This window comes from Quercus lobata, chromosome 8, assembly GCF_001633185.2.
Source record: "Quercus lobata isolate SW786 chromosome 8, ValleyOak3.0 Primary Assembly, whole genome shotgun sequence".
NCBI lineage: Eukaryota > Viridiplantae > Streptophyta > Magnoliopsida > Fagales > Fagaceae > Quercus > Quercus lobata.
Window position 1 is genome coordinate 19,970,341 of NC_044911.1, and position 15,601 is coordinate 19,985,941.

Here is a 15,601-nt window from a genome sequence, read left to right on the forward strand (position 1 = left end):
TAGCTTTAATAGTTGGAGTAGTCTTGGTGGATTTAAAAATACTCAACCCGCTACCTTTAATAGTTGATCCAACCCAACCCACTTGAAAATCAATATCAATATCATATCCATATAGGACAATGCAGGGCTGGGCAGGTTGAATGGTTGGACGGAATAATCGGGTTATTGCACAAGCATGATCAGAACTCATAGGCCATAAATGTCAAAAGTACTCTCACTAAGTTGACCACATCATTGAGCATGCAAGAAAATGATTGCAGCCGAACCTCATAAGTTTATCATCATGCCTCAAAGTGGAAAAGTAATTGAAAAGAACATTTTCAAAGGCCATGAACAGAATAAATCTTACAAAGTAATGAATAGTGACAAGTCTTACCTTAAACCTGAGTCTAGTAAGATTGAGAGATGTCCTAGCTTTACTCATTTTTCTCACAGGCTAATACCCCCTCGAAGGTGAATCAATAATTGCAATTTCACTTCAATTAAATTTTATTGATTTAATTTGATCTATCTTATGAATTGTTAATCAATACTCCTTGATGCAGAATCGACTTCTGACTCGTCAAGTTATCACTTTGCACTAATTTTCAGTTGGGAACTTTATTGAAATTGCAACACTTACCACACCCAGAGTATGAATGATTTTTTATTTGTTTTATTTTATTTGAGAATCTGCTGTATGAAACTATGAATGATTTAATTGAAAGTTGAAACTAAAGGTGCAACAAGAGCAAAAACATGAGCTGAGACCTTTAGATAACGTACCGGCATAATACAGTCTAGGTAATGTAATATACAACTTTTTTTTTTTCATTCTTTTCCATTTCAAACCTTGATCGAAACTGGAAAAGAATTTGCCAAAATAGGAGAAAACGAGACACCTTAGCAAAGTGAACAAGTTACAGTAGAATCATAATCTAATTGGTGAATAAGGTCGTAATCCATTCCATCTAATGGACCTTAAAAACTTTTAAATGGCGTGACCATTAACACAGGTAGATACAATAAATAAATTCTTAACTGTGAAATGTACTCTATCCATCACTTGATATGACGAGGATCCTACTCATCAAGAGAGAGAGAGAGAGAGAGAGAACAAACCAAAAGCAAAATTAGGAAACAAACAGTAAAACCCAAAAGTATATGGGTATTGAATACCAGAATTGAGTCATGTGTCATATGTTACATATTGTTACACACAAGACATGTACAAGTACGTGGTCTTTAACAAGAAGCTTAAAATAATAATATAAAATTAAATAAGAAAAGCGAGGGAGTAAGATGTGAATGAACTTCTACTGTGGAATTTTGTCCTTCAAATAATTCAGAACAGCTTTGGTTCCTCTGTCTAAAATTGTCCTCCGGATACTGTAAAAGATATAGAAAGAAAAGAGCATCACAAAAATTTATCACAGCATTCTATACTCTCTTTTAGTAATACACATAATTTTATCATACTATTATTTACCAATGAAATTATTTCTGGCAACATGAGTAGTAAAATATTTGAAACGTTGTTACTTGTTTTTACTCTTTCTTCCAGATGCTATAGTTTTCACAGAGTACAGACCATGGGAAGCTAATTGTGAAAGGAGTCCATAAAAGTTCATGAAAATAATATATCAAGAATTACATAGGAAGGGTACTCTCTCTCTTTTTTTTGGGCTCAACACATAGGAATTGTGGTCATGATATGAAGCTCTCTAAATCTCAAGCAAACCAAAAAATTAATTATCTAGCAGAATTTTTTTTTTTTCCCTTGTGCTCCTTCAGGTCAAAAAATATTGTTGCTTAATCACGAGCTTCAGATTCCAAATTATTAAGGATCTGATTCTCATAGATGCTCCAGGGAGAGCTGTACTAGGTCTCTAATAGGAGTTTCAATCCATAGATCAAATTAAGTACTCTTATTTCCATGAGACTTAACATCCCCATAATGCTTTAAGTACTGAAGTTGCAGAAAGTGGTTATGTTCAGAGCTTTAGATGAGACCCTTAACTTCACTTGGCATTATTGTGTACTCGTGCATCATTATCCCAAAACTAATAGTATTATTGATTTGTAATTATGATCACTGTATCATAGGCACCAAAATGTGTATAATTTGTCTTGATGCATCACTACAAAAAGATTGCAAGTTTCACCCAAATCAACAAGATCAGAAGTGACAAAGCTAGATGAAACTGGAAGGCTTTGTACGTTTATCAAGTCAATGCCCTTTTTCACCTGGGAAGTTGTTAGGCTACAATGATGCCTGTGAATTAGACAACTTCTATAATTACTGCCTAATCAAAATTTAACCCTAACATACAGAGGATATTAATATCTTAACCCACACAATAGAAAATGACACAATTACCCTTACACTTAAACCAATATCACTTATAATATCGCAAAAACCAGAAAACTAGAGCAAAGCTATTGAAACTTCTAAAGAAATTAAGTAGTGTTAAAAAAAAAAGCTGGAGAAACAGCAAAATGTAGCATACCTTCTCATTGGATTTCCGTCAAGTCTTAAAGCCTGTAGGCTCGGTTCAAGCAAACCCTGACCAAAATAAACTCTATATACTTAGATAATGTAAAAAAATCCTTGAAAATATGTCCAGAAAAATGTATCATTTGAAGCAGTAGATATATCCTAAAGCCAAACGCTTATTGATTAATGTGTGTAATGCATTGAAGAACAAGTTATTATTACTTAAAAATCGAGACAGGAAAGACAAACAAAAATAATCAGTTAAGCTAATAAAAAAAATGTGATAACAGACTTGTTTATACCATATGTTATGCGATTTAAACCAACCATCACGGAACAATTTATTGGTGATATGAAAATGTATAGTCTGAATTTTGCCCCCAGAAATGCTTTGTGGGGCAAAGTACGGGGCATTTCCTTGTTCTATTTGCTTCTCACCAAAAAAAAGTAGGATGAAAGAAAAACTAATCATTATGCTAGAAGTATACTAACTTGATGAGCCCATTGATCAGATAGAAAAATCATGAGTTATTTTTGTGATTTGATCACTAAAAAGACAGAAATTTTGAGAATTCAAGAGAAGGTCACAGTGAGATGAGTTGTTTATCATTAAGACAGGTGTCAAGTGGACGTTCAGAGATGTATGCAGCTGAGAACATGATATTTCCCATTTCTCGCTGCTGACATTAAACACTAGATGGACCATACAGATTTTATGTACCATAATATCTAAGAAAACACCATAGGAAAAAGGATTCCATATACTGACCAGCTCTGGGGGAAGTACTGAGATGTTGTTGTCAGATAGGCCAAGCTCAGAGAGTGAAATAAGACGTTGGAACTCCTGCATGCCAGTATTAACAAACACCATCACAAATTTGATGGCAGTTGATGCTCCCAAAAGAGGAAAGTTGGCATCCATAAACAAAATTTATGAATTCAGGATTCATCTCAGTAAACAATAGATAGATAGAACCAGTAAAATTGAGTATGTCAACTTGTAGGGTTCCTAGCATGTCCATAGTAATCAACCTCCTATCAATACATCAATTTGTAGATTCGGGGATCACTTACACCAATGAGCTCTAGTTCAACTGGCACCTTCCCATGGATTTGAGGTCATAGGTCCAATGACAAACCAGATGCATGTGCAATTTACCAATAAATAAAAAAATTAGGGAAAAAAAAAAAAAAAAAAACATGAACCATGAGCCAGTTATATGGTCATTGTGAAAAATATAACCTTCTAACCGTGTTCAAAAAAATATTAAATCCACTAAACTAAAAATGATCGCTTCACTTCCATGTCCATCTCCAATGTTGAAACCGAAACTCTTAACCTGTAAAACCTAACAGACCTTGGCCTGTCATATCTATTTCCATACACAATAAAATGACCAAGAAAAAAATCTTTCAACTTGAATGAACCAAAAGAACACATTCCTGTCCACCAATCAAGAAAAATAAAATCCTGAAGCCTGTTATATACAACATGGATCTTTTTTCAAGTCTGTCTAGCCCCAATACTAAATCAAAGGCAATCAATAGAATTTAACAAGTTCTAAATTAGAAGGTGTCATAATACAGGTTGAAATATTTTCTTTTTAAGAAAGACATATATTACCACTGAAATCGATTGAAGGGAATTTTGGCTCAGGTCAAGGATCCGCAATTGCTGTAAGTTAAATATATCTGAGGGAACTTCGTGCAGCTGCATTCTTCTGTCAAGTGGAATAAGATGCAAGAATAATAGCTTAGACATTAGAGAAAATAACTATAAGATCAAGCATAGAAGCAAATAAGGAGACTCGGGCATAAAACCGTGTGCATGTACATCAATGTGTGTGATTGTATTGGAATTTCCAGCTGACTGACCTCAGGTAAAGCTCTTGCAAATGAGACATGCTTGAAAATGCTGGATGCTCTGGTAATGAAGATGCATTACCACTTAGATCCAGAACCTGAATCCTAGAGACTGCTTGAAATCCATCAGATGGAATCTGCCGGTCAAATAATAAGAGGGTAGTCAGATCATAGAGGTAACAAAGTCTCAGAAAACATTCTCTAAATATGGATATCTTAGCAAAATAATTCCAGAAAATACCTATAATGTTGAACTGACGATATCAGACAATTGATATACAGTACCATGCGTCTAAATTGACAGGGTACTTATTTTGCTATGTGTGTGTGTGTTAAGAAAAAAGGTCCAAACCTTTTTGACAGATACATTTATGCCAAAGAACTAAGGCCATATATTATCCACGTTGGGAAAGTCCAGTGCCAAAGTCTGGGTAAGTAAGCTATCATGAAGGTTTCTATTTTTTAAATATATCATTTTGTGATTCAAGTTGTGGCATACACTTAGCTAATTTGTGTTTTTCCATATGTTCTTGACGCATGCTTTATTTATTTATTTGAAGGAAAAAGAAGGGGGGGGGGGGGGGGGTTGTTGGAGGAGACACAGCAATGGTGAGGTGCCAAGTTAATTGACCTATCAGTCATGGACTATGTCCCCTGCATGTTTTCCATTGGAGCTCTTAATAAATGGGGTTATGAAAGTTAATTCATTAACAAAAGACAGGAAAAAAAAGTTTCAAACTGTCCATTTTTTTCAACAGCAACACCTTAACTCATATGGTTCAAGAAAGAAGCATAAAATTAGATCTATTTTACCTGTCTGAGTGGATTATTGTCCAACTTCAAACACAAAAGATTAGGAAGTGACTTTAAAATTGCACCTGGCCAGTCTTTAATCTTGTTCCTGGATAAAATCAAAGTCTGTACATTTGGGGAAAAAATGATGCATTAATAGACAATATCAGATTCAAACAAGCCAAATGATCAGTATAGAAGAATCCCTGATTAACTTAAATTCCTAACCAAAGCTGATCTGAAATGGGATGGACCAAAAGTTTTTAAAGAGGAATTTCTGTACAACTGGACCTGGTGATGCAGGACAAAATTCAAAGGATATATGGGGAAAACAAATAGAACAAGAAAAGCAAGGATAAACATAAGAATAGGCACATAGGGTTGCTTGGAATCAACACTAAGCAGGAAAACCTAGAAATCAACACCTAAGCTACCAGGAATCGGCACAAAGCCATTGGAAAATTGTCAACATAAAATTTTATTCACAATCATTTGTCCATAATATTTTTTTCTAGGGACTTTAAATAGGCTTCCAAATTACATCAAGGAAAATGAAATGATAACTAGATAGCAGTCAAATTCCTAAAGACTCTCAAAATAATTCAAATTAATTCAAAACTCATAATTTGGACTAATGGAATCAATCAGTATTAATCTGGTGCGCACCAACTTTCCCAGAGTGTAGAGACTCAACCCCATCAAGTATAGCTCTAAATAGTACTCTAGCAGATCAAGTTCCAGATGATACAACTAGGCCCTAGTAATCCATGTGTAGTCAAAACTCAGTCGCATCTTGCAATATACTAGGTAGTGAAAACAATCTGCTCATGCAAATTAGCATCTATATGTTCTTTATGTGATGGGGGAGGGTTTAGACTTTAGCGGTATTGGATCAAGTATAAATTTTTAACTGGGTCATGAAAAGACTCATCAAAGGGGCTTATGGAATGATTGTTGGACCTTTATAAGATGGAATGTCAACGAAATATGCATTCTTTCCACCAGGATCTAACACTTTGAACAATCTCAAAGAAAATCTCTAGGGACTAAGGAGTAAATCTATATGCTTCATAAGTTTGTAACCAAGCACTTCAAATAGATGCATGCCTATGGATCTATTGACAATATTTGGTGTACATTGGGCTTCAGGAAAAATGGAATCTTTGTTCGATTCCCTTTTAGACTCTTTTGGGCTTGTAGTGTTTCAGTCCTCTTCTTTTGTTGTCTCTTTAGGTTTTGACAACGCACACTTCACTCACTTTAGATGTCTCAACTTTGATGTTCACTATTACCCATCCATTAGAGTTTCTAGGTTCCCTGAGTTTAATATGGTTTGGATAGTCTAAACAATGCCCTAGACTAAGATCCAAATTGAAATGAGCCAGGCAATTTTGGTTGGGAAGTAGCTTGCCCTCAATGATAGACAAATCAAAATTTTCAACTTAAATATCAATTAACGAAGTCAAGCTATAAATTAACTATGTCTAACACAATGAGGTTTAAAGATAGGGGTAGCCCCTATTGACGAAAAGATGAGAGCGAGTCATGAGTAATGAACCGGTAAGAAAGAGTGAATTGATCCAAATTGAGGGAACAAAAAAAGGTAGAGAAAGGTCAAAATAACTTCTTCTTCTTTTTAAAAGAAAAGAAAAAGACATGTCAATTAGGGAATTAACAGAGTATGACTTTAGATAAGATAGAATGGAGAAAAAAAATTCAAGTGGCCGACCCAGTCTAATTTGTCAAGGATTCATAGGCAACCCCAAATTCTAGGACTAAGGCTTTCTTCTTCTTCTTATTTTTATAAAATTAACCAAGCATCTAAAAATTTAGAACAATATTCAGATGGCGAGTCAAATCCACAAAAGAAAAGGATGAGAATTCACACTTGGGATGGGCTTAGCACATGCTTGAACTAATCTGAGCACATGCAAGTATGAGTATTAGACTAGGTTGCTAATATCATGGCCTGGTTTGCCAAGAATTCACACTTGGTATGGGCTGAGCACGTGTTTGAACTAATCTGGGTGTGGGGTAGATCTGAGTCACATGCTGGTATGAGTATTAGACTAGGGGGTTTGCCAAGAATTCACACTTGGTATGAGCTGAGCACATGTTTGAACTAATCTGGGTGTGGTGTGGGGTATATGTATGGTGGAGGTGGTAGGCTTGGGAGTGGGTGTGGTTACTGCAGTGGTGGTAACGGTGGGGGTTGCAAACATCTAACTCTTCGTTTGCATGCCCGCATGCCCTAGATTTAGTAACGTACCGCCCCCTTGACACGGATAAATATTAAAGCTTTAACTCCAGCCTTGCATAACATCAAACTAAAAGGATAATCTATTCACTCCCGGAGGACCACATCAGTAATGCCTAGTGGTCCTTCCACTAGATAATCGTCTTCCATGTGTGACAATTTTATTGAGTCACATTCTAGTCACCAATCCAGTCATAATTTAAGATTAGGAAAAAATAATAATCAAATAAAAAATTAAAAACCTTCACCCTCACCCTCACCCTCACCCTCACTATCAGTGGCTCCACCGCCATCCCCAACTCCAATCAGACAAGGCCACCATCCATCGTGGAAATATCCTTCAATCCACAACCAAGTCAGCCATTCAAACAGCCCAAAGGAAAGACATTTTATTGGTCACAGTAGACAATTAGAAAGTCTCACATAAATTTCTTCTTGGTGAGTATCAATTTGTGACTATTAAAATGAGGGTGAACCAATTTCAAGCTGTGCAATAAAAAACTTAGGAAATTTCTGTGGAAATAGCAGGTCAATTAAAGTATAATAATGGCGAACCCCACATGGTGCTGTTTGGAGAAAGTTCTCCACGGAGCCCCCCATCTTCAAATCAGGTGAGTTACTGCCATCCCGCTCCATCTATTCTTCCTGCTATTTGGAGAAGGTTCAAAAAGGTTCCACCAACACACACCCCAGATGCACAGATCTGAGACAGAGTGAGAGAGAGATGCCTATGCCTTGTCTAATTGGAGTTGGGGATGGTGGTGGAGGAGCCACCAGCATTGAGGATGCTCCTCCTGGAGAAGTGAATAATTTCTCAACCAAGAAGAGCTTCCAAAAAGCATGTCCACATAATTTATTATCCCTTGCACCTTATTACAACAAAATAACTGCTTTAATTTCAAATTTTAGTATTCACCATTTAATGAATCCACTAATCAAGTAATACAAATATACCTTTTTCTTTTTTCGATATGTAGAAATACATATATTTTTTTTTTAAATCAAGGAATAGGCTGAATCAGATTCTGATTTTTTTTTTTTTTTTTTGACAGGTAAAAAAGATATATATTCAAAAACTGCTATATGCAAAGTAGCACCAGCATATCAAAAGTACAAAAAAAGATGGAAAAGCAAAAACATAAAAAAAACACTAATTACAAAGAAGAAGAGAGCTAAGGAATAAAGGAAGAGAATCACTAGATGTGAGTCCCCAATCCCTATTCCAATCAAAAAGGAAACTAGAAAAGAGAGCAAGCAGGTGGTCATCAAATCTATCCAAATCCTCAAACGTCCGCCGATTGCGTTCCCTCCAAATGAACCACATCAAACACAATGGAACTAAATTCCAAATATGAGATGCATGCTTCCCCAACTAATTCCACCAACCAAAAAGAAAATCCGACACAATACATGAGGGGACCTATAAAATCCCAAAAGTTCTATAGACAAAGCACCACAGCCAATAAGCCTTTCTACAATATAACAACAAATGATTCACTGTCTCCCCACAACGACACATAATACACTAGTCAACGAAGTCAAAGCCCCTAAGCCGCAACTTATCTCCCGTGAGAATCCTATCCCATGCCGCTGTCCAAACAAAAAAAGAGACACGCCGGAGTGCCTTAACCTTCCAAATACCTTTCCATGGAAAAACAATGGAAGAAGAACCATGTAACTTATGGTAATACGAGCAGATAGTAAAATTCCTGTTCTTTGTCAACTTCCATCTCATACGATCACCATCAGTCACTAAAGGTAAATTGGATGCCAAGAATCGAAAGAAATCATCAACTGCATCTGCCTCCCAATCATTAGGACCCCGAATGAAACGAACATCCTAAGTTCTCCTATTCCTCGCTCCTTGACATATCAAAGATGATTCTACGGAACCCTCTTTGTTTACAGCAAAATTGTACAAGACCGGAAAAGCCAAATGAAGAGGAAGATATCCACACCATCTGTCTATCCAAAATTTCACTCTATCCCCCACCCCAACCTTAAACTGGACATTTTTGCTAAACACTTCCCATCCCATCCAGATACTTCTCCACAAACCACACCCATGAACACCCACCCCTTCCTAACTTAGAGGTCCATCCCCCCAATTCTTCCCCAAATTTCAAAGCTACCACCCTCCTCCAAAGCCTATTCTCCTCGATCCCGAAACGCCAAAGCCACTTTCCTAGTAAGGCTTTATTGAAAGTGGTCAACTTCCTAATACCCATACCGCCATTAGCAATAGGCATACACACCTTATCCTAACCCAACAAATGTGTCTTAGAGTCAGCCCACAAAGAATCCCTTTGCAGCTTCTCAATTTTGTTCACCACATGTGTAGGAATGGTGAAAAGAGATAAGAAATAAGTAGGGAGACTGGATAGTGTGCTTTTAAGCAATGTCAGTCTACCACCTTTTGACAAATACAACTTCTTCCACCCTGCTAACTTTCTTTCAATTTTTTCTAAAATAGGGTTCCAAATAGAGGGGGATTTATGGGACGCCACCAACGGCATACCAAGATAAGTCATTGGCAAGGCCCCAACCCTACAACCCAATATCTCTGCCAAAGCATGCACATTATTTACCTCTCCTATAGGAACCATTTCACTCTTAGCTATGTTAACCTTCAAACCGGTCACAGCCAAAAAACAAAGTAGTAACAATCGAGCATGTAGGATTTGTTCCACTACTGCATCACAAAACAAAATAGTATCATCCGCAAACAGCAAATGTGAAATATATTCCCCTCTACCCCTCCTACCATCTGCCCTAAAGCCACTAAGTAATCCTGCCCCCTCCATTCTCTTCACCATCCTACTAAACACCTCCATCATAACTAAAAAATAACATGGGAGACAGCGGATCCCCTTTTCTTAAACCTCTAGAGCTACCAAAGAAGTTAGCTGGAGACCCATTAACTAACACAGAAAACTGAACTATAGAGATACAAGTTCGAATCCAGCTACACCATTTCTCCCCAAAGCCCATTTTCTTCAACAACTTCAGAAGTGCCTCCCAATTCACATTGTCATATGCTTTCTCAATATCTAACTTACAGATCACCCCCAAAATCTTACTTTTCGTCCGGCTGTCAACACACTCATTGGCAATGAGAAATGAATCAAGGATTTGTTTACCTCCCACAAAACTATTCTGAGATTTAGATATCAGTTGATCTAACACCACTTTCAATCGATTTGTCAAAACCTTAGCCAAGATCTTATACATGCTCCCCACCAAACTAATAGGTCTAAAATCTTTCTTCTTAGGGATTAAAGCTATAAAGGTAGCATTAAGAGATCTCTCAAACTTACAATGCTGATAGAACTCTTCAAAAACTGCTAAAACATCTCTTTCTACAACTCTCCAGCAATGATGGAAAAAGGCTATAGAAAAGCCATCTGGACCTAGAGCTTTATCCCCTTCCATATCTTTGACCACTGATAGTATCTCGTCCTTCTCAAACCTCCTCTCTAGCCAGCCCCTCTCCAACTCTCCAACTTGATCAAACTCTAGACCTTCCACAAAAGGTCTCCACTCTTCAGACTCTTGATACAGAGTTTTATAAAATTGAACTACCTGAGCAGCCACTTCTGCTCCTTCGTCATAAATCACTCCATCCACTTCTAAGAAACTCAAATGGTATACCTTCTATGAGAATTAGCCATCTTGTGGAAGAACTTAGTATTATTATCACCCTCCTTAATGCACAACATCCTTGATTTCTGTCTCCATGAGATCTCCTCTATGCGATCTCACTTCATTTCTCTCATTCATCTCTGTTTCAGTGAGTCCAAGAACCCTATCCTTAGCATCTAATAACTCTAATGCCCCCCCCCCCCCAAAAAAAAATTTTCTTCTTGCAACCAACATTGCCAAATTCTCGACGATTCTACTAAATAATGTCTTCTTTCAAAGCTTTCAATTTTTTAGCAGACACATAACTAGGTGTACCCGAAAAATAATGGCGCTTCCACCATGAATCAACTCTATCAACAAACCCATCCGTTTTCAACCACATATTCTCAAACCGGAAGGGACTTTTCCCCCTCGCCATACCCCCTGCCTCCAAAAGAATTGGGAAATGATCTGAAATAGGTCGTGGTAGAATCCGCTGGATCACATCTAGAAAGTGTTGCTCCTAGTCATGTGACGCCAGAGCTCTATCAATTCTGGACATGGATGGTTGGTTAGTACCACTAGACCATGTATAACTCCCTCCCTCCAATGGCAAATCTATCAAGTTTAGGTCCTCGATAAATTCAAAAAACTTATCCATAGCCAGAGTAAGCCGAGACCCACCACTCCATTCACTAGGAAAACGAACAACATTAAAATCCCCAAAACAACACCAGGGAACATTCCAGTACTATTGAATACCAACTCATCCCACATATAACTCCTCATATTGTTGTCATTTGGGCCATACACTCCTGAACATGCCCAAATAAAACCATCCTCCACACCTTTCCATTGAATTGACACCGAGAACAAACCCACCAGAACCTCCAACTTTTCAAAAACCCTTCTATCCCACATAATCAAGACTCCCCCAGTCATCTGATCAGCATCTAGAACCGCCCAATCCACATACAGACAACTCCACAAACTGCAAACCATCTGTCTATCCATGCCATCAAGCTTTGTTTCTTGAAGGCATACATCATCACACTTCTATTCCCGTAACAAGTTTCTAACTACCAAACATTTTTGGGAGACGTTCAATTCTCTAATATTCCATGAAATCATTTTCATCTTCATTAATACTTCTATTTCCCCACTGCTTCTTCTACTGCACTACCAACACTCTATCGCCCATCATAATTAACTGAGGAAATTAAATTCCTTAACTCCTTTTTCCCTTTACTTGTAGAGGAGGCTGCCTTTTGGTTAACCGCTGCTTTCTTCCGTCATTCGTTAACTACCTCCATCTCCGTTTCTAGCCTTTGAAGATAGTCAATGCACAACCTCCCATGACGGTTCACAAAAAGCCCAACCACTTTACTAAAACCTAGGATCCTATGCTTCACCCAACTTGAGACATCCAGCCTACTACCAAGACCCAACACCTTAATATCCTTGTGCATTTCTATCGACAGGTCCAACCCCGAAGGAGCAATAGTGGATAGCTGATTACAATCTGCCAAACTCTCCTCCTTACCCAAAAAAGCTACTTATGAGATAGCCCCTCCCTCCTCCATCGAGACACCCAAATCAAATATGCCACAAACTGACTTTGATTCAATCAATGCTAAATTGGGCTGATCAGTCTCAACAACATCTATCTACCTGGTGCACTTGTCATCCACCCCCTAAATCAAATGCACTCTACTCCCACTTCCAGCTTTATCCACACCATTTACACCAAAATCCACCAACCCAGCATCCATCATTCTTTGAAGGGCTACTGCCAAGAAAATACCCATAGAAAGTGGCGTATCTACCCTCTCGGCCTTACCCAAAGCCTCTACAGAGTCATCGGAGCTGACCCCAACACTATCCAACACCATCTAAGTCACTGTGTGGCCTCTGGAGCTAAACCCATCAGAGGAATTACATCTAACCTCCATCAGAGCCACCCCAAGGCAAACAAAACTATTCCCAGTCACCATCTGAGGCACCGCGAGACCGTCGGAGTTGAAACCATCTGAGAAGCTACAGACAACCTCTGTCGAAGCCACCGCACTTCCATCGGAGCTAATCCCAGCCTCCAATTGAGTCACCGTGAGACCGGCGAAGTTGAAACCATCAAAGAAACTACTATTATCCTCTATCAGAGCCACTGCAATTCTATCGGAGCTGATCCCAGCCTCCATATGACCCATCACAAGCCTATCGGAGTGAAGACCGACAGATAAACCACTATTGACCATCATCGGAACCACCGCAGAACTATCGGCACTAATCCCAACCTGCATCTGACCTACCATGAGACTATCGGAGCTAGTCCCATACAAACAACTGCGCTGAACAACCATCAAAGGCTCTGCCTGTCAATCTGCCACCACTTCAGTGAGCATCAAGGACTTGGGTTTGTCTGAGAAAGCTTCTGCTGTTGTCACTAAGTGGGCCAAGGGTGTCGGACTGGCCTTGGCAGATGGCTCAACCATTTCATGAGAGCTTAGGCTTGAGAAGTTTGCTACGGTCAGCTAAGTAGATCCCAAACCAGGTTGGGCTAACTTGGGTTTCAAACTTAAGCCCACAGTTGGCTTTTTTTTTTACTTGTTTCCCGTGGAGCCCAATTAAAGCACTTTGGTCCACCTTTGTTATAATCCCATGAAACCCTCCTCTTTCCTTTCTCATCTATCTCCAGAGTCAACCCTTTCCCTGCCCAGTATGCAGTCCTTAAATCACTCCCAATTTCCATAAACAGCTTCTTTTGAATTAGAATTAAACCGTAACGGAAATCTCAGTTTATTTCCTGCCGGTATTTTCTCTCCCAAATTAATATCCCCATTAATGCTCCAAGGTTTCACAGCCCCTCCACCAGCACCATTTCAGCAAAAGTTCTAGATTCTGAATCTCCAAATTTTACCTGTGCAGTGGAGCAACCAATTTCAATTGGCTTGAGCCACCCACCACATATTGTGAAGGATACATCATCTTTCTTAATTCAATCCCGAACATCCTCCAACCATTTTCTGCTCCGCCTTCAGGGATAATGACCGACCTCCTAAAGCCACCAGCTTTGAGTTCAGTCAATAATAAGAACTGCCCAAAAGAGTTGGCACTCCTTTGGAGAGTATAAGCAATATCACAGTCCCTAAATGTAAAAAACTGTTTGAAATTAACCCCAATGACAATGTGCTCAATATTCTTCATCAGCCATTGTGCTGCATTCTTCCCCATGAAAACTGACCTCATAGAGTATTTGCCACGCTCGAAAATCTGTAGCAAGAAATAACGTCCCCCTCCCTCTATAACTAATTGAAAAAAGTTGGATTCAATGAAGAAATTGCGATAGCCCCCCATATATGATCGGAAAAGATGAAAAGAACAAAATATCTGGCTAATTTGAGGTAGCCGGGCCTCCTAGAGCATAATGTAGTGACATACAACAAATTAAATAAGCAGAAGGAACAAAACTGACTCAGATTCTGATACTCTGGAACCAAAAACATTTCTTGAATTCTTTTTTATTGGTAAGTTACATAAGCACCTGGTAGGTCTTGAACTAAGACATAACCCTCCACCTTGTTCTTTATAAGGAGAGGAGCTGACATTTTAATCTAGAGTTTATTGGCTTCTGGATTTAATCAAAAGATGTAGACAGCTGTGTCCATCATTTAAGGAGGTTAGCAGTCACTTAGACTTGCCAACACAAATAGCATTTCACTATATCATTATCCCCCCCCCCCCCCACCCAACAAAACCAAAAAAAAAAACTGTACAAACCAGGATCTACTAAGAAATTTACCTGGAGTGAAATACATGAGGAAAGCTCAACTGGAAGCTCTTGAATGGCGTTCCTAGAAAGATCAACTTTTATGATCTCACCCGATTCCCATACTTCTGACGGAACAGCACTCAAACTAAGCCCTTCCAAAGAAAGTTCCTGAAATTCCCACATTAATAAAGGTGAAATTTCCTATTTGAAGACAGAAAGATTAAATGAAAGGCAAATCAGAAGCTCCATGCTAACTAAGATCACTATGGAGGGATAAGTATGCATAGCACAACATGACGACCAGAATCAAAGGCAGCACAAGAAACCCTACAGTTGATATCAAAAATAAAAAATTTGAACCTAAGACCAATTTAAATCCCACCCCACCCTTTAGTACCAAAGCCACTGCCCAAGGCCCAAATTTCCAATATTCTATACCAGAAAGTGTGTATCAAACAATATCATCCAGCAAATTAAACTTTCAAATACCATGAATACAGGATTAACAAAACGAAAAAGGAAAAGTATCAATTATTCAATCCAACAGAGTTTAAACCTTGCTACTTGGGATCAGCTAGCCATCCAGCTCTAATAGGTTCATGTCCTTTGAAGCTGCCATAGATTCCACTAACTTCACCTCAGGTCCAGTACAGATCTTGTAAATGATCAAAACCATATTGCACGCATAGCTAACACTGCTCTTATCATCTATCTGAGCTTACCTCTAACTTCTCATAACAGCATTCAATTGTTTACTCAAATCTTGAAACCATCCAAAACCTCTCATTTATGCTCCACACCTTTTATAGGCATGATGTTTTAT

At 38.4% G+C, this 15,601-nt stretch overlaps 1 protein-coding gene across 1 annotated transcript in view; it reads right to left on the reverse strand.

The window, feature by feature from the left end:
- Window positions 1–960: 960 nt before the first annotated feature.
- LOC115955502 (plant intracellular Ras-group-related LRR protein 6) overlaps window positions 961–15,601 on the reverse strand; it is a 31,495-nt gene continuing 16,854 nt past the window's right edge. The window contains exons 15-21 of the mRNA XM_031073633.1: window positions 14,809–14,946; window positions 5,153–5,257; window positions 4,352–4,476; window positions 4,101–4,197; window positions 3,246–3,320; window positions 2,490–2,545; window positions 961–1,368 (exon numbers count right to left, since the gene is read on the reverse strand). Of these exons, the coding sequence (XP_030929493.1) occupies window positions 1,296–1,368; window positions 2,490–2,545; window positions 3,246–3,320; window positions 4,101–4,197; window positions 4,352–4,476; window positions 5,153–5,257; window positions 14,809–14,946 (669 nt within the window). The 3' untranslated portion in view covers window positions 961–1,295. The remainder of the gene's footprint in view (window positions 1,369–2,489; window positions 2,546–3,245; window positions 3,321–4,100; window positions 4,198–4,351; window positions 4,477–5,152; window positions 5,258–14,808; window positions 14,947–15,601) is intronic.